The sequence below is a fragment of the Onychostruthus taczanowskii genome, unplaced genomic scaffold (assembly GCF_017590055.1).
Source record: "Onychostruthus taczanowskii isolate IOZ18803 unplaced genomic scaffold, ASM1759005v1 scaffold89, whole genome shotgun sequence".
Classification (NCBI taxonomy): domain Eukaryota; kingdom Metazoa; phylum Chordata; class Aves; order Passeriformes; family Passeridae; genus Onychostruthus; species Onychostruthus taczanowskii.
This window is the reverse complement of record NW_024506882.1, coordinates 2,609,911-2,629,798: the sequence shown is the minus strand read 5'-3', so window position 1 is coordinate 2,629,798 and position 19,888 is coordinate 2,609,911. Positions and strand designations below refer to the sequence as shown.

The following is a 19,888-nucleotide window of genomic DNA, read 5'->3' as shown; positions in this document are numbered from 1 at the left end:
CCTTTTTGGCTTTCTTCTGCTCTCAGGTCCCCACACGTGGCTGATCTATGAAATGGCAGAGAATGGCACAGACTGTGACCAGAGACGCATAAGAATGAGCAAAGAGCAGCACAATGGCAACTTCACAGGTAGGTGGGAAATCACTTGTGTTCTCAGCTGTCCTGTGTGGGGTGGAAAACAGCACAAGATGGAGAAGGAATTGATTTTGGTTTTCTGTTGAGGCCAGGCTGGATGCAGCCACCTGACCTGGGGAGTGGCACCTCTGCCCATGCCAGGGCATGGAATGGGATGGGCTTTAAGGCCCCTTCCAACCCAAACCATTCTGGGACTCTGGGACTTTATGCCCACATAATGCAAAGGGCCTCCATGCCCAAATCAATCTTAGAAACCTCAGTCAGCTCTAAACCTGAAGGATTTAGGATTTCAAAACCATGGAATAGATTCATGCTGTGTATTTCCATTCACATTTCTCTTAAACTCCTTTCTTCTCCCAAAGTTCTTGATACATTTAAGCCCCACAAAGCTGACCTGGGTACCAACAGAGGCTACAACAACAACAACAAAAAACCTAAAAAAGTTTAACTCTGTTGGCAAATGTGTGGCTGTGGAAGCCAGGCTGTACAACCCCACCCTTTGGCACTGAAAAGTCAGTTCTTGGTAATAAAAATCTGATTTACTCTGGGACAGATCCAGTTATTAGTCTCCCAATTTCTAGCTGTTCTGTTGAAATTCAGTGTCACTGTAATTTATTGGTTTCAGTGATAAATTACCAACAGAACAGTTTTAACTGCTTCACCTCCTGCCTCTCCTCTGTTTTTCCTGCTGGTATGTCTGAAGTAGCCTGGGGTTAATGTTTAGAACTCATGAAAAATAACCTGAAAACAGTTAATGAAGATTTTTCTGTCACTGAATTATCCATGCTGTGTAGTAAAGCATGGAAATTATAATAATCTTTGTTTGTTTCCTGTCAGCTTTGAATGTGCCAGTTCCATATTTAATTAAGTTTTGTAATCAAGTGATTTCTCAAGTTGTGTGCAGTCTTACACCATTGTCTTTTACGACCTTTTACTAAAAACAAGGTCATAAAAACAAGGTTGAAACATTTTTATTACACATATTAAACGAAAAAGATTAACTGCATGTTTGTATGTATGGAACAAATTAAAGCCTTTTACTTAAAGTATTAAATCATTCTGTAACTCTGAGGGGATGTGGATGTGTTTCAGTATTTGCCAGGATTTCTGTTAGCTCATCTTAAGCAACTGATTTTACAGCTAAGGATACAAAATTAAGTGGGTTGTGTGACTAATGAGAGCTGCAATTTCTGTGTAAATATCAGCATCTGATAAGGCAAAACGTTTCAATTACTGGAGTAAGACTGAAATAATACATCTTGGGTTCCAATATGCTGGAGATCAGATTAGATCAGTATTTTAAATGCAACAGCTTTTTAAAAATCTAAAATTTATGAATATTATTACAATGCAAAACAGAATACATGTGTTGTGACTGTGTAGTAAGTGATGTTTAAACAAGTTTGGTGTCTGTTTGGATACAAGTGTATTTTTTCATTGTTTACTGGTATTATTTTTAAAATCTTACGCCAGAATTCATTTTCTTTAAAAGTTTAAAAATTATTACTGCTCATTAGCTTGACAACCTTTGAACAAGCCATTCTCCTCCAAAAAAACCAGCTCGGGTTTGGGGTTTTATTCATCTTATTGTGAGCACAAATAACACCTTGATTAGAAAAGCTCTTTTGTGAGCAGGGCCTGGGCTGGGTGTGAGCTCAGTGCCAGGCAGGGCTGTGCTCCAAAAGCAGCTCCTTTCAGGAGAGGAGTCTGGGAGAGGCTGGGAGGGCAGGTGCTCCTCTCCAGTTACACCGTGTAATTCCATCCCCTGGAAGTGGGAGGCTGGGAATAGCTCTTCTGGAAAAGAACCAGCCCAGAAGTTCAGAGGGAAGTGTCCCTGCAGCAGGTGCTGAGGTCACATCTGACCTGAGGTGGTGGCTGCTTTCAGCTCCCCGGGCAGTGCCCTGCAGAAAGGCTGCTGGGGTGCCAGGCCTGGGGCACTCTGAGTGCCAGGGGGGAGCAAACCACTGCATTCCCTGGATGTCACCTCATTCCTGAGGCACTGCAGGAATGCTTTGGGATCAGGAGAAAGGATGAGTGAGAGCTCACATTAACTTCCTGACAAATTTAAAAAAAAAAAAAAATCCAGTGTATTTTTGGGTGGGGTAGCAGCTGACCTGCCAGCCTGTGCTTTTACAGATTTTTTTTTTTTGCTTTTCTTTTGCAGATTCCTCGATGTTGAGTGAGCGGAAGCGAAGGGAGCGAGAGGAGAGGTTGAATATTGTGCTGTGGAAAAAACCCCTTGTTACCTTGCAGTATTTTTGCCTGGAAACTCTAATAAACTTGAAGGAATGGACCATAAAGTAAAGATCATTTCTTTAACTTCTACTAAGCGTTCTGGGCAAACTCATGCTCTGATTCAGTAGGTCATTCTGACATCTCACTTTCCCTGATGATTCACAGCTTGAAAACTGTTTTTTTCAGAGAACATGTGTATTTTTGTCCCTTAAAGGTGGCTGCTGGAGCATCCCACACTTGTAGCTGTGCTCTCAGATCTTCTGCCTACATTACATAAGTGCAGCAAGGTGCTTGGGAGAGAAAATGGCAAACTGCCTTTCTGAAGGGTTGAATGTTCCAATTTGAAAGAGTGGGACAGTGTTTAGGGATCCTCAAGGCAAAGGGATGTTGTGCTTATGGCTGCAGTGTTAGCACTGACCTACTAATGCAGGTGTTGGTGTCACTGAATAATCTTCAAACAGCTCAGCCAGGGCAGAGATCAGGGCCCTGTGGAGCTTGCAGTGATGTTTATGATGCTGTAAAGAGGACTTTGCTTCTCTGTGGGCCCTTTCACAGCAGGAAATGATTTATTAAAGCACTTTCCTTGAGTGTTATTTTCACACTGGATAAAACCAGCTTTTATTCCAGTGAGACAATTTGTGAGGAGCAGTCCTGCCATCCCCTGCTAGTGCTGAAAGGCAGAGCCAGTTCTTAAGGCACAAGGCCCGGGGGTTTAGGCTGCCAAAACACGAGTGTAATCTGCAATGAAAATGCCAAGAGTAGCAGCCATCCAGTGCTTGTGTTGGTAACTGGGCTCTGTTGTGCTTGGGACTGAGTTTACAAAGCCTTTCCCAGTCAGGAGACAGGATCTAATGTCACCTTGGGTGACTCCAGCTGTTGGGCTGCTCCTCTGCAGGCTGAGCTGAGCCTGGTACTCAGGGCTCTGCTCACTCCCTCTGGGCTAGGCTGGAGGTGCTGGCAGTCCAGATTTACTGACAGTTTCCATTTTGTTTTGAAATTATTTGTATGAAAAATACCAGGTTTATGTAGTGTAGCCTTAATTCCCTTTTACACCCCACACCCCCCCAAAAAACTGAACCCCCCCAAGCCTATTTATTTTAATGTGTGCATTCTTTCAACTACCATTAGGAATTGTCTCTGAGAACTGTTTTACTGGGTCTGACATCTGTAATTTCTGACAATGGCCAAGCATTTATTTAAACTAAGCAGAAATAACATTTGAGGATTTATTTTAAGACTCAAATCTTATTTGGCTTCCTAGACATCCAATTTTGTTACAGATAGCACTTGCCTCCTCTGCTGAGCAGCACATTCAATTGTCTGGCACTCCCCTGACAGGATCTTTACAGAAAATAACCCTGACTATTACGAGCTATTAAGCTGAGACCTCAGATTGACTCTTAATGATCTCCTGTGTTCCATTGCATAAATTGTGTTTTGAATGATAATAATTTGAAAATTCAATTGTCATACTAATGTAAGCAGCACTGACTTTAATTTGAAAATGTTTTGAGTGCTCTTTTCAGTTTGCTTAATATGAAATATTTGTGACTGTTTTCCTGTATTACGCCTCACATTTCTATGTTTCTGTCTAAATAGATAATTTGTGTTTATAGTTTGCTATTATAGGCTGGGAATTTTAAGTGATGCTAGCACTTGCTTTTTTTATATATCATTAGGTGACAATATAATAGTGTTTTCTGGAAAATAATGTATTTGCTAATCTACTGTGTGTGGCCACATACACATCAAGCAGAAAAAAAGAGTAAAACCAAACATGCTCAAAAATTATTTGGTAGCAAATTACTTTGGAAAACACTTTTCTCCCTTTACTCACCTAATGCTTCAGAGTTACCTAAAATATATTTATTAAATTTGGAGCTGTTACAAGATACTAATTTGAATAGATAAGGGGAAACAAAAATAATGTAAAGATTTGTTCCTGTGACTGTCACTGTGGCTCTGCCCAGCAGCACAGTTGGAAATCAGCACTGCTAAATTCCACCCAGCTCGTCCTTGCCCAGGGCCAGTGCAGGGCCTGCTTTGCTCTGTGCTTGGCCACAGCTGCTGCTCAGGGCCTGGGTCTGACTCTTGGCTCCAGAAGCTGAATTGTTTTCAGCTTGTGTTTGTTTTCAGACAGTGACTTTGTTTTTCTTTATTAAAAAAAGTAAAATATGAGTGGCTGAACTTTGATCTCGCTTGCCAGTGACGCGGAGGTTTTTCCCTAAAGAGTAAAGGCTCCCCAGATATTTTCCTCAGAGGTTTTACACTGCTGCCATTGTCCCTGCTGAGCACATCCCCAGTCCCCAGAGGTAACTGAGTTACTCTGAGATGCGTGTTTAAGGATGAAAAACCCTAATTTGCCATTTGTCTTTAAGATTGTGGCAGCGGCGAGGGGCCCTGGTGTGCGTGTTGCTGGCACTGGCAGTGCTCACAGCCCTGTACTACATCGAGGGAGCACATCAACAGGTACCACCTCTGCTTCCCTGGCTCCCACTCCCTCCCTGTGCTGGGAATTGAATGAATCCTGCTGCCATCCCCATGAATTTATAATGGATCTTTTGAGCTGCTCACTAAGGTTTTGTTTCTCAAGTCGTGACTGCTCTGTTGGTGTGCATGAGTTGTGTTTCAGAGGTGGGGAGGGATGAGCTGTGTCATTTGATCTGTTCTGGTGGATCTGGAGGTGTCTCGTGTTCCTGAGTGAAGCACACCTCGGGTGCTGCAGCACTCCTTCACAGCTGCTGTCAGCAAGATGTTAATGGTGGAGGGAGCTCTTGAGGGGAAGTGTCACCCTGAGTCGTGGCAGAGCTTCGTGCTTCCCAAGAAGTGATTCTTGTGCTGCTGTGGAAGGTCTCCTGCCCAGCTAGGACAGGCACACACAGAGATGTAAAATGCTTTTGTGTTTCAAATCTGTTCCTCTGATGTGAACACAAAGCCTGGTGCTTTTGCAGCACTGGAAGTGTAAGACATGGCTTGAGCTTAGTGATGGTGCTGTCTGCACCTTTCCCTTCCCCATTTCTCTTGGAGTTTCAGATTTTCCTGGAGGACACAGGGCCCTTTTTAAAACCAATTCCAGCTGCTGTCACAGCTCTGAAATGAGCAGGTTCCCAATTCCAGAGAACTTGCTTCCATCCCTCCTGCTGTGGTGTGGCACTGCCTGCCTGAGGGATCTGCACTTCTGGAACCCAAGTCCTGAGTGCCCGGTTTTCCTTGAGCCTGCTGGGAAGAAACCTGATCCTCTGGGCCTGCTGAGGGCAGTGTCACCCTCAGGTGACAGCCAGTGCAGGAGCTCCCTGTTAAGGAGGTGTCAGCCATGTGCACTTGGCAACCTCCTGCTATTGAACCTGAATTTCCATCTATCTCCTTGGAAACTTGCTGATTCCAAAATACTGGGGTTTTTTCTTTTGAAAGTGCACTTTCTCTATATGTCTGTGCTGTTACTGAAATAAATTGCAAATAGAAGTTGTTATAATCCACATAAATGTGTGTGTTAGCTTGTAGCTTCATTTTCTCCCTTGGGTATTTCATAATTTATATTTTTTTTTTCTTTTTTTGTGCCTTTCTTTGCTCAGTATGTGCGGTACATGGAGAAGAAGTTTTTCTGGTGTGCCTACTGGGTAGGACTGGGCATTCTGTCCTCTGTTGGGCTTGGAACAGGTCTCCACACCTTTCTGCTCTACTTGGTAAGGATATTTCCACACCATGTCGTTTTTGAATTGAGCACTTTCATTGTTGCGTATTTTAAAATCAATGAATAAATTATTTTCTGCAAGTTCTCAACATTAAATACATCTAAAGTTGGTGCTCTGGAGAAAGCTGTTCATGTTCTACACTGCATCACCTTGTTCTGTAGTTTGTAAACTCTGTGTTTGTTGAACTGTGGATATTGGCCTGCTGTTGGTTAATCCTCACTTGGAAACAATGAGCCAAATCTGCAAGCTCGATCCTCTAATCTCCTCATTTAAATGAAGCCTGTCCTACTGTGTGCAGCTCAAGTGTTTCCATTTAAAATGTTTCAGAGTATTTTTTTAGTAGCTTAAAATGATCATTTTTCTAACTGAAGCCACCAAAACAGGCAGCTGGTTTAAAGTTCAGTCTGTATTAGTTTTGCTTTGAAAATAATAGCAAGAACAATGTTTTTCTGTGAAGATAAAATATTAAAATTTGCATGAAGTTGTTTATCTCAACGTAGCTATGAAAGTCAGGGAAATGTTTGGGTGTGTTTTGCTTTTGGCCATTGGATTAGTTCCTGGGTTATGAAACCACTGTCCTGGATTCAAGAAAAGGATTCATGGCCACAAAATAATTAAAACCAGTTCATGCAACAAATGTCATCTTGTATTTGGAACCATTACAGATGTTTACTTTCAGAGCTGCTTTAATCATTAACAATAACACAGAAAACACTACAGGAAACTCCTGCCTCTCCCCCCAGCAGGGCAGTGCCTGGGAGATGGAATGGCATGGGATGAGCAGCCTCAGATTTGCTCTGACTGTAGCTTCTGTCCTAAAGGTTGTGGAAGGAATTCCTGCCAGACAAAACCAATTGAGCACTGTCAGACCCCAGGCCACTTAAAAATTATTTTGGCACATGAAATCTTCCTAAGACAGCAGCACTTCTTTTCTTAAAGGAGGTGGAACCTTTCTTTTACTCTGTATTTAAAAATCAAAGTTCTAAATCCCTTCAATGTAGAAAAATCAAATTCCATAATACATCACTTTGATTATCCTGTGGGATATGTGAACTTTGTGGAGATACTTAGGCCTTGACCTGAGCTGACACTGAAATAATTTACAGGAAATACAACTTCTCAGTTGGTTTATCAGTATAACTTCTGGTGGGTGTTTGGGAGGTTCACAGCTTTCCAAAGATTACAGGGATGTGTCACTCAGGAAAAGAAATTGAGTTTAATATTGGTAGGGAAGGTGTTTATTTGGAACATAAAAGGGAAAGCTTCACTTATCTTTCCTATGGGGGGAAACAGTCTGAATAGATTACATTGAGTAATTAGAACGTGGTTATAGAGTAAAATGTAATAAAAATGTACCATCAACATCTAAAGTGTAAATACTACAGGAAAAATACTGGTTTGCTTTAAATATATGAGGCAGATAAGCATGTTCCTGTTTCACTGAGGGAATTCCGTGGAGGCAGTGAGTGCAGGAACAACGAAAAACCGGGATTTGTTTCCCATTTTTTTTTTCTCCTGAGCAAGATTTAGTGATTCAATTAACACCTCCTGGGCACTGCCTGAGCACCTCATGCTTTACACCTCGGTGGAAGCCACGCGGTTGTTGCCACTAGATGGCAGAGGGGGCGTAAAAACAGCAGCTCCTGACCCTGAGAAACCGTGTTTGAACTGCTAATATTCTTATCACTGCAGCTGTACCAGCAAGGTGTACTTGGAATATGTTATCACTGTAGTAAAACAGGGCTTGATATCTGCTCAGAGTGGGAACAAGGAGTACTAACCTGAGGCTGCTGCTGCAGCTTTTAGGGGTGAGCTCTTTCAAAGTGGTGTTTTGGATTTAACCCATCTGGAAACAATGCAATTAGAAGCTCCAGCTCTCAAAGGGAGGAGCTGTAACTATTTTGCTTTGTTAATTGTACAGCAGTTCCCTCTAAAAGTAGAAATATGACACATTAAGTGGGGCTCTCAATATTATCTTCTGCATTACCATTGATCTCCTTTTCATGTTCCATATACTTTAATTATATTTCTTCATAATGGTAAAACTTATTCTTCTGTTGACTCAAAGAAATGAGAAGTTACAAAACAAATCCTCCCTTGCTTTAGTGCCTGGATTCGCTGGCAATAGAGAATAGACCCAGTAAGTGCTTTCAAATTGCTTTTAATTAATTGCTCATTTTAAAGCTGTATGTACAGGGAGATTGTTGGGAATGCAATTACATGCTGGGAGAACAATGCCCTTGGGCCCACCCATGTGGTGCTGAGCTCTGCTGGGACTTGCAGCACTATCTGTGCCACTGAGGGCACGTGGAGGAATTGATGGCATGTAGGCACCTGCTCAGGCTCCTTCAGCTGTCACACAGGTGCATCTGAATTAAATACACTGGATTAGCCATTTACTGCATGTGGCCATTCCCAAGCACTGGGCAGGCCGTGGAAGTGGTTATGCAATGGCTGCAGGATATGAATGACTCTGATGTTTGCTTTCCCTGGCCTGCTTAGCTGTTTCTGCAGTGTTGAAAACTGTCATTTGTCTGGATCCTTCAGAGCATCTCTCACCAGCTGCCTTTTGGAGCTGCATTCCGGTGCCAGGAGAGATCCCAGGGTTAGCTGAGAAGAGTACTTGGAAATTGCTAAAAGTAGAATTTAAAACAGCTTCAGTGTGGGAGGGGTGTTGCTGCCTCAGGATCATTTCAGTTCACATCTGATTTGGGATTTTTTTGGTCACCAATCCTTGGTGCAAGAGGGACAGGTTAAGTCTATCAGTTTGATATCAGGCTTTTAATTGCTGCTCCTGTGATTGGAGAGCCTTCTATATGTTAGAAAGGGCCTGAACATTGTCTGAGGTATCAGTTCCTAGTTTAATGCTGCTTCCTTAGTTGTTGCCAGCACTGGATGTAAAATCTGACATGGCTTTTTGGAAAACAGTTCTCGTGCTGCACTTGGCACTGAGCTAAGGGTTGGCACAGAGCAGATCTTCAACGCAGGAACAGGGAAGCAGGCCACCCTTCCAAGAATCCTTTCCATTCTGACACTTTCAAAACAAGCCTGCTGGCTTACTTTCCTGAAGCCCATTAAAGGTTTTTCACAGTTCTTTAAAAACAACCCTTAAAAATAGGAATCACGATGTGGTTCTGTAGGAAATAAAACTATTATGATTAATGACTCCAAATACTAGTTTTAGCAGTACATGGCTTTTTTCCTCGGTCCTGAGATGTTTTCTGTTGGTGGCAGATTAAAATACGAGCAGCATGAATCACCTCATTACCAGCAGAGGATGGCTGAGGGTAACTCATGAGGAATTTTTGGTGTTTGTACTTCTCTGAGAGATCTTTGCTGCTGAAAATGAAAATGAATGAATGAGGCGGCAGTGCCGGAGGGCTCCGGAGCGGGGCACGGGAGGTGCAGTGCTGGCTTGGGATCGTGGGCTGAGGCCATCCCCACCCAACGCCCTGCCTCGTGCTTTGGTTTCACTTCAGCTCTGAAAAACGGATTTTTGTCAAAGATGTGGCCAAAAAAAATGTGCTTAAAACGAGTGGTTGAGGGCGCGGTTAAGTCCCCTCTCCCTGGGGAAGTGAAATCCCTGAGGGGATGAATGGCACCGAATTCCTCACCCTCAGAGCTCAGGGCGGCTCTAGCTCTTTGCACTGGTGGTGGTTTTGGTGCTTAAATGTGGATTTTGTTTGTTTGGAGCCAGGGGAGCAACTACCGAGGGGGTACATTTTTATTTAACTACTGAGGGGGTTCATTTTTATTTAGCTGCTGAGGGGATTCATTTTGATTTAGCTGCTGAGGGGGTTCGTTTTGATTTAGCTGCTGAGGGGGTTCATTTTGATTTAGCTGCTGAGGGGGGTTTGTGCTGGTGGCCGGGTCCTGGGCGAGCACAAACAGGAAATGTGAGGTACAATAGCAATGGTTGTGTTGAGGTCCAGCCCGGATATTTCAGCGCTGGAATATGTGGGTTTGTCAGGAATTCTTACAGTGCTGCTCGGCAGCAGAGTGGAAGAGGGCACAACAAAAAATAAAGAGCAGAAATATAGAAAAAAAATAAAAAAATAAAGAGCAGAAATGTGCCTTTAAAGAGAAAAGTGAGTCAAAAAGGCAGTGCTCGTGTTGCCTGGGCTGCCCTGAGAGAGTAGGGCTGGGTTTGTCTGGTTTAAGGGCTCAGCATCTCACTTTCATTCTGAATTGGTTCCCCACACCCGGGGTCACATTCTGGCCTCCCCAAACAGTCAGAGTTTGCAGCTGAAATGAGCCCTGTGTTGGCCCTACCCAAACTGGTTTAGGTTAGAATTTGAAGATTTAAAAGCCAGACACTTGTGCAATAATGAGTCCATTATCTTGGAAAAAAAGATGTTGGTGGTGTAAATAATTTTAAAAGAAACAAACCCACACAAATAAACGGTTTCCTGTCAGGACTACTAAAAGCTTTTTAAAGTCAAACCTAATTCCTTTTAGTTCTCTTGTTCCGGGAGCTGAGCTTGTAAGAGGACTCATGATAAAAATTACTTAAGTCCCTCTTAAAAGAGAAGCTCACAGAACAGGACTTACTTCACTTTTATGAAATAGACAGAATAATTTAGAAACCCACACAACTTATTCTAATTTTTTTTTCTCCCTTTACTTCCTCGTGACTAACACAGGAGTATTTTCATAGTAATTAGCAGCTTCAGGAGAGGTTTTGCTCTTTCCACGCAGATCATTCAAAACTATTGTGAGCAACCCAGAAAATGATAGTTCTGTGTGTGAAGGAAAAAGTGAGAAACAAAGGCTGAGCTGCCTGAGCCAGGTGGGAGGTGCAGCAGTGCTCCCCTTCCCAGCGCTGAATTCTTCTTGTGAAGTGAGGTGTTCATTTCCAGCCCTCACTGTTCTCCAATTCACACATCAACTTGGAAGCCTAAAACAAAGGAAATAAAAAAGGGCTCTGTCTAATACCTGTGCTCACGTTACTGCTATTGAATTGCTGAGGTGGTTGAAAGAAAAATACGTGGAGGGTGCAGAAAGCAGAAATTAATTCTAAAATAAGTTGAAATTGAGCCTGTTTGTGTGAGGGTCGTTTTTGTCTCTTACACTGTCATCTGTTTCTTTCCTGTCTTTAAACTACTTCCTCCAGCTGTCCTGAGCTTTCCACAATTAACTGAAATATCCTGGAATACATGAATCAACATAAAACTTTTTTTAAAAATCACTTTTGCAATTATCTCCCCAGAGAAATTCCTGCTTGCAGCACACCTGGGCTCTGTTCTGCTTGAAACTGCAGCATTGATATTAATAACACACTGATGAGCTGGGAGGGTGTGCTGAGCTACCTGGACACTGCTGCTAAATCAGTTGTGCAATCTGGGTGTTCCTTAAATCTTCTGGTGACTCGCTTGCATTTTAAAAATCTGAGGTGAAAAGTGATGTTTTCAAGGAGAAAAAAGTTTGTTTGAAGTCTTGGTCCCCCTGAGTGCTCCTGTTGTTGTGTTTGATGCCTGTAGGCATCTACAGAGAGTAAACCCAGCACTGCTGCCTGAGGTCGGGTTGTGCAAGAACAGTCCCGGGGTGGTGGAGGAGTTAATGGGGTGGTGGAGGAGTTAATGGGGTGGTGGCTGCACCCTTTTCTTCCTCCTGAAGGTTGATGGACTTTACCTTTTAGAAGCTGACGCCCTGTTTTCATTATCTGCTCTCCACTTCCTCAACGTTTGTTCTGTCAGATCTCTGCTGGGAGGACACCCTGTGCTTTCTCCTCATTTGTTCCCTTGGAGTTTCTAAGTTTTTTGGTTGGTTTTTTTTTTATGCACAGCCTGAACTTTATACCCTTCACGTCCTGCTTCCTGGAGCAGGTTGAAAATAACGATAATGCAGAACGATCTCTAATTGGAGATTCGAAAGCCAATCACCACTGCTGCTGGCAGTTTGAATAAAGGCTGAGGTTTACTCTTCAGAAATGAGAGGAGGATGGCTAGGGAAGGGCAAGGAGAAAGCACTGACAGAGTATTTTATGATTTTATTAATTATTTTCTGTCAGCAGCAGAAGATAAACTTGAATTCTTGCAATTGTGCCTCCCCCTGACATGAGTCTATCTGTTTTTATAGAAAGTAATGTAGGTGCAGCCTTAAAAATAATCTGCTTTTCATGTCACCCCTTAGAGCAGCACCACGGTCCTTTACACAGACAGTGGTGCCATGTGCTGCTCTCTCAGTGGCTCTTGTTTAGTCAAATTCAGAGGTTGTGGCTGATCATTTGGAATTTCCATCAGCTCTGCACTGTGGGGCAAGGCTTGGCTGAAGTGGGAATAGAAACTTCACCACAGCCACGTGAGTGTAAAATTAATACACAGCGTGAAACGCTGTGAGGGTCTTCCAAACCCAGCCCTGACCACTTGATGGATGTTGGTGTCACTTGAGGATGCTCTAGGTGCAGGATCCTCTGTCCCCAGCCCAGATTTCCAGCCAGCACCACATACCAGACGTTATAGAATCATGAGACATTTTAATCTCAAAGCACAGACAGGCAGACAAACTGCACATATTTACCAGCCACCTCCAGACCAAGCTTCTGCCTCTTAATCACAGAGCTGTTCTCTCTGTGGGTAGTTGTCCACTGCTCTCAGAGATAAAAAAGATGCTGTAACTGTGGTGTGACTTTCTGGAGAGGTGTAATGACTTCATGGATAAGTATGGGATGAGTCGTGGCCTGGGGCACCACTCAGAGGATGTTTCCCATGAGAAGCAAGCTTTTATTTTTCAAATTTATCTCCATCAAATGCATCATGACATGTTCCCCCCCTGTGCAAAGGCTGAGTCTTGAACCCAGTGTGAAGAGCAGTGTATCCATGGAGGAAAACAGATTTTTAGTGCATGAAGTTCAGCAAGGAGTTCAGGGTAATATTTTTCTTGCTGGCAGACATATCACTTTTCTTTGAGAAATGTTTCTAAATTAAAACCAGTCTAAAATTATATCTTCCCCAAAAATAAAAGGTTAAAATTAGATGTGGTTGTTCTTGTATCACTTGAGCAGCCTGGCCATTCTGTGAAGGGGCATGTGAGAAACCAACACTTGATACAGGATTTGTTTGGAGCTTTAATTGACTTCCCAGTCCAGGTGCTCAGAATGATGAATAATGTGAAAATACTATTCATTTTTTATTGGATATTCAGTCTCTTTTCCTTATGGTAAAGACTTTCTGCTGTAAGAATTGTACAGATCAGCATGTTTTTAAGGATTTTAACTCGTGATTTTTTTTACATGTGGCTGCTGTTTCTTTCTGCTTCCACAGATGAACTTCCAAGCATAATTCACAGATAAAAAGATTTTTACTTTCCAGAAATTTCATAATACATCACTTTAAGTAACTTATTTCTGTGCCATTCCAACTTGGGTGCCTTCAACCCCTGGAATCAAACTCCTTTGAAGGCCTGTGAGTTCAAGAGTTCAAAGTTACCTTCTCTGAGACATCAGGGTTGTGCAGACAGGGATTTCCAAACTCCCCTGAACTGCTGTTGCTGAGAAATAGATTTATGTTGAGTTCATCTCGATGAGCAAATCCTGTCTTGTTTGATTTGCAAATTGTACAGATATTTCTAACACATCACATTCCGGCCTGACCACAGGCTCCTTCTGGTCGTCAGCAGTGGCAAGCGAGTGTTTCTCACCCGAGTCAGCAGAATGCTTCTCAGTTTCTCCTCTGCCATCCTTATTTAGTGCCTCCTGCAGCTTAGAGGGAAAAAAAATCATTGGAAGAGAGGGTGAGGGAAAGACAGTTGGTGTTCAGGATCTTACATGCCTTGAGTTTTCCTGGTTTGGCCAGGAGCACATGTGAATTGCCTGGGATTTAGTGTTGGGTGTGATGGGGTTTGAAGCAGTTTTGTCCTTTTCAAAGGTAGAGCTACAGTCACAGTCCAAGGGGGACATCTGAGAGGACTTCCCCAAGTGTTGAAACAAACTGAATTATTGCAGGGAGGCAAAACACTCCTGTATTTCCTGCAGCCTCACAGAGAGGAGGAGGAGAGGGTGGAGGAGGTGTTATTTGTGAAGAAGACTGAAAACCTGGATGAGAATGAATCCTCCTGGTGTAGAGTCAGGGATTTCCAAAGGTGGCACCTCGAGCCTGTTTGAAGCTGGTTCCCTGCTCCTTTCAGAGTTAAACCATCACTAAATGGAAATTAATTCCCCAATGCTCCTGCTCTCCTCCCAGCCCTGGGCCTGTCCATTCAGAGTTAAACCATCACTAAATAGAAATGAACTCCCCAGTCCTCCTGCTCTCCTCCCAGCCCTGGGCCTGTTCAGCCTAGCATTGTTTGGAGGTACCCAGGGCTTTGGGGAGCCCCAAAAGCAGATGTTGGGGTGTTGCTCTGAGCCTGGCCAGCCTGGGACAGAGTCCCTGTGACCCACAGGACACCCAGACACGGGGGAGGACTCGGGATTGCTCTGCCTCCCTTCGCCTCGCTCCACTTCCCTGCCACACTTCATCACTCTGAAGAAACCATTTGCACTTTATTCCTCATTCCAGTTCAAATGTGGCTTCTGTGGCTTCCACCACTCCAACTTTTTTCCATTATAGAATTGTTTACATTGCTCTGGGAGAGTTCTGTTCCCTTGGCCTGGCCTTCAGGTGGCCGTTTGCAGCTGTTTGGTGAAATGCCTTCTTTTTTTTTTTTTTTTTTTTTTTTTTCCATTGACTACTCCCTGTGAAATTTTTCCTTTTGCAGACATTTGTTGAGGCTTGGGAGGGCTCTCAACAGGAGGGTTTGGAGGATGTTCAGCCACTTCCAGGGTGGCAACTCTGCTGGGAGAGGCTCCTGCAGCATCTCCACTTGGGCATTTTGTCCTTGTGTGCTCCCCTGGGATTTTAGGACCTGCTTCATCCACCTTGGGTGCACTTTGGGAAGAAATTTGGGTGATGCTGAAGCCTTGCAAGGGCTGAGGGGCTGCTTATCGCTACTGACAGTAGTGACAAAATTTGTCTCTTGCTATTCCAAATAAGCTGGCTGTAGTTCCTCTTGTGCTGTGGTGTGTGTTCCAAATTTTGTGGAAGTGAAAGCCCCAGCTCTGGATTCCCTATCTCTGCCTTGGCCATGGCCCGAGGGAATGAGGCAATGGTCATTTACAGCTCAAACACCGGGGAATTTCCTCCATGCAAACCTGCCTTTCAGGAGATTTTCACTGCAGATTTCTGCAGGTGAAAACCATTAATTTTAGGATAATGGCTTGAGACCTTTTTTTTGTTCCAAGGTAGCTGCCAGACCTAGGGAGGGACAAGCAGGGGATGGGATTAAATCCTCCAAGTTCCAGAGTGAGAAAGGGTTCCCAGGTTTGCCATAAATGTACTTTACAATTTTAGGGAGGTTTCAAATCTCTTTGCATCTGCCCTTGGTGAGTGAAGTAGAGAGATATTATTTATTTAGCTCTGAAGCTGCTGTGGAGATGATCTTGCTACAGGTACCAAGACATTTATTGCCATTAGGGCCTATAGAAATATTAATGATATAAATTATTACCCCTTGGTTCATTCTTCCAGTCTTTGTTCTCCCTTCCATATCAAAATCTCTTTTCTGTGTCAGTTTCTGGATCCCCTCTTTTTCAGTTTTATTTCATTGAACCTTTTTCTTCTCCTCAAGAGAGACTGTGCCTCATTTATCATCTCACAGGTTTTGTATTTCTGCAATCCAAAATACACCCAAGCACTTGGAATGAGTCTCCTGTAAAGCAACGAGGAATAAATAAAAGCATTTTCTTGCTCTCAGAGCAGCTTGTCCTTTACGAGTTGCATGCCAGAAAAATGGGTTTATTTGGAATTGTTTGCATATGACAACAGTAGTTGCAGCTGCCATACAGAAAATATAACTGGTGTTTTATTTCAACATTCTTAATTCACTGCCACTGAAAAATCACCGTGTGGATGTCATTGCTCTGAAATGTTGGTGAGTGAACCTCATCTGCCCAGCAAATCCTGGAGTGCTGGAGCTTCCCCTTTAGTGTGGGACCTGCTGGAATTTCACCCTTTAATGTGCAAATGAAGCTTTTGGGGCTGATGTGTCCCTGGCTCCTGCATTTCAAAGGGAGCTCTGGGAGCCTGGGCAGAGCTCAGCTCTCTCACACTTTCCCTCTGCTCTGTCATAAATTCAGCTTTGATTTTTGGGGGTATATCAAGCTCCCTTATTGCTCTAATAAAATGAAAATAAATTAAGATTGCAGATAAAAACACAGATGAAAATTGCTGGCAGTATTTCCCAGCACGATGTCAAAACCCATCAAATAATGAATAGCAGAAGTTAAGGTTTTGTGTCATTTGTTCTGCACTAAATGAAACTTTTAGATTTATTTAAATGTGTGGGTTTACACAAAAATCTCACTTTATTGCAGTAATTTTATTTTTTTCCCCCTCCCTCTTCCCTGGACAGTGTTTCATGACCTTTGTTAAGTGATTGTTTTTTAGCTACAATGTCTGGTGTTCAGATTGTTTGAATTGCTTCTCAATTCTTTTGTATTAAAAATAATGGCAATTCTTTCAGGTTTTTAAACTATGTAGCAGTTCATTTCTTGAATAGATTTTTATGCTCTTTTTATTTGGAGGTCTGTCCAAAAAAATCTTTCAGTGTAAGATGGAAACTAAAATTAATTCAGTTAAATGGTATTTAAATAATGTTTAAGTTTTGAATTACATTTCAAACCATTTTTTAGCAAAAAGCACTGAGGTCCCTTTCTTGTTTACTCAGAAAAAACAGACACAAATTAAACAACTGGCTGTTGGAGAAAAATACAGAAGTTAAGAAAGTCTGCTGCAAGATGTCATTAAACCCAGTCATTAAAAAAATCAATATATAATTTAAATGCCTAATCCTCTAAGAGCAGCAGCAGTAGGGTAAACACCTCCTCTAATAAAGCAGTAGGTCATAAAATACCTTAAAGAGAACATTGTAAAATATTTGAAAATTCCTGGTTTTTTAAAAAAGTAAGGATTGTTATTTCTCTTTGGCGACCTTCTAAGTGGCAGGGCAAAAGCTGAAAGGCTCCCTAACATTTCAGTGGATCAAAAGAAATATTTAGTTTTTTTAAAGTACATTAGTAGCTCAACATTGTGATTCAGATGGTCTTAAAAGAAACTCCAACAAACAAGAATTTTACATAAATAACATTATTTAAAGAGAGAAGCACTAAGTTTTAGCCTAGGGACAAATGGGGGGGTGCTAATTTTAATTTTTATTCCAACTCACATAAAGTAAAATTGAAATTTCTTTGATTTTTTTTTCTTTTCTTTTTCAGGGTCCACACATAGCCTCAGTCACTCTTGCTGCCTATGAATGTAACTCTGTGAATTTCCCTGAGCCTCCTTACCCAGATCAAATTATCTGCCCTGATGAGGAGACAACTGAAGGCTCCATCTCCTTGTGGGCAATCATCTCAAAAGTCAGGCTGGAGGCCTGCATGTGGGTAAGGCTTGTTTAAAAACCTGCACTTTCCATTTGTGTGTTTCATTTCTGTGGCCAGCAATAGACACAAATTCCTTAATTAGCAAAATAATGATGCCCAAGGTAATGTGAGGAGTGAACCTTTTAACCCTGATCGTTTGAATGCTTTTTTTAATAGGAAATCCCTGGGATGTTTTTATCAGCTGCACTGCTGTTTCCTGAATACCAGCAGAGAATTTGAAGGCTGTTGATTTAAAAAGTAAATTTTAGGAAGGGTTTCTTCACCCCAGATGATCTGGCAGCTCTCAGGTCTAAGCAAGAAATAATTCCAATAATTTTGGGGCTGTAATGTCAGTGAAGCTGCAGTTCCTCATCTGCAGGACTCAGGACCTCATCCCACAGCTTGTTCTGGGCTGCAGCAGTGAATTGCATTTATTTAAAAAGTTCTTTTATGCATTTTTACATATTTTAATAAAATATATAAAATTTTAATTATATTTCATTTAATTTTAAAATGTTCTTTTCCACATTTTTACATATTTTATTTCTGTGTCTCTGCCTGCTTCCACTTTTCACTGAAAAGCTGAGCTGCTTTTCCTGTTTAAGTGAATCAGGGTCTTAGGAAACTCTGTCATTGGAACTTCCTTTCTGTTTTCCTCTTTTTTTTTTTCTCTCTGCAGCTTCTTGTAGAAGTTTAATTTTTTGGAGAATTTTGGTCAGCCAGGCTGTTTTTTCATTACATGTAGATAATTTTGAATTGCAGTTTACACAGATGCATCTGCTGTGTACTACATGCCAAATTAACTTTATTTTGCTGCTGACTTCCTGTCCTAGCTGATGATTTAATTACTAAATTCTTGGTTGTCCAACTCAAATGCAGAGAAAGGAAATTCTAAAAACAGTATCTGATGCCTGCCCTGGTATTTCTTAATATATAAGGCAACTGGTCACTACAGTTTTTTAAATAGCAGCAGTTGTGTTAGTTACAAAAATTCCAGTCAGGTTGTGTGAGTTTAGAGACTAAAATCAAAATAGCAACAGAGAAAGTGGACTCACAGCCCTGTCAAAAAGCAAAGTACAGCTTAAATTTGACTCTTAATGAAAGTCCAGAATTGCCTGAATGCTCAGTAAGTAGCTAATCACACAAATACTTACAAGACTATAAATATATCTAAGATTTCTTTTTATTTTCTTCCTCATCCCTCTCTGCTGAAATCTGTTTAATAGAGACAAGCAATAAAAATGGCATTTACAGCTACGTTTCTAGGGTTGCAAAATAAAAATGCAGCTGAGGGTAAACATCTCTTGCTTCATCTGCAGCATGCAAAAACTGAGCTGTGAGTAGAATTAAGTTCAGAAATGAGAGAGCAGAGTTGCAGCCTCTGGAATCTCGTGTCCTCCAGAGCAGCCATGGGGGAGAACAAGCAATGCCTTCGTAGTCTGAGCTCCTTGGATTAGATTAGGGAAAGGACAAGGGAACAGGAACATTTGTATCCCACTTTTTCACCCTTTCCCCCCCTCCTTTTTCAAATTCCCTGTCAGCTACCTTTGCTCTGAACTCTGTCTCCTCTGGCTTTTCCCTGGGGAGCATCCTCTGTCCTCCACTGGTGTCTCGTGTAATGTTATGCTTTCTTGGAATGTTTCTGAGTACATAAACATTGCTTGCTAATTTCCTGTAAGCCAAATCAAGTTGGCAATTGCTGCTGCTCTGCTTCCAGTGTGTTTCTTTTGTCCTAATTCCAGCTCACTTCTTGTGGAAGCTGTGGAAGAGAGTTATTTTGGATTCTGTCACTCTTAAGCTAAATGTCCACTTAGCAAAGAGAACGGTGACTTCCAGAAGGTGAAAAGGCTGATTTTTGCAGAAAACCCCCGGGTGACTTTGCAGAGCTGTGGCTGTAGAGCTGCCCAGGCTGAGTGTCCTGTGGGGTGAAATGTGAGGATTTATCTGCACAAGGGTCACCAAACCATCAGCAGCCAACTTCAGCTAGAGATGAAAATCATTCCCAGTCCCCAGCGTGTCAGGGATGGCCATTCCTGCTGACAGTGAGTGTGACAAGGATTAAATATCCCTGTGCCCGAGGAGTTATTAGGTGGGATGAAAATGATGCTTTTTTCAATCCCTGTAAAAGTTGGCTCCAGCAGCCCTGGCCTGCAGAAGGGCTCACAAACAATCTCTTAGGTGAATGCCAGTTTTCACAGCCTCCCATCCCACAGGGACAAGGAATTCAATAGTGCCCTATATTTTTAATGTGTTGCAGCCTTTTTGGTTTTTTACAAGAAATAAGGGGAAAGAATAAAAATGTTTAATTGCTTGGGATTAGCAGAACAGGCTGCCTGTGTCCTGAACAGGATCAAATCTGTTTAAAAGACTCTTTCTAGTGGAGTCATTTCCCAGTTTCCTTTTCTGAATGTAAAAGAATTTTGATTAGCATT

General features: G+C 42.2%; 1 protein-coding gene across 5 annotated transcripts in view; it reads left to right on the top strand.

Annotated features, from left to right (window-relative positions):
• The window catches only part of VMP1 (vacuole membrane protein 1), a 60,044-nt gene that overhangs the window by 7,089 nt on the left and 33,067 nt on the right, over nucleotides 1-19,888 (top strand). For all 5 annotated transcript variants that reach the window (XM_041425371.1, XM_041425370.1, XM_041425374.1 and 2 more), the window contains 5 exons: nucleotides 27-128; nucleotides 2,299-2,434; nucleotides 4,748-4,838; nucleotides 5,942-6,052; nucleotides 17,310-17,477. In XM_041425371.1, coding sequence (XP_041281305.1) covers nucleotides 53-128; nucleotides 2,299-2,434; nucleotides 4,748-4,838; nucleotides 5,942-6,052; nucleotides 17,310-17,477 — 582 coding nt within the window. In that variant the 5' untranslated portion in view covers nucleotides 27-52. The remainder of the gene's footprint in view (nucleotides 1-26; nucleotides 129-2,298; nucleotides 2,435-4,747; nucleotides 4,839-5,941; nucleotides 6,053-17,309; nucleotides 17,478-19,888) is intronic.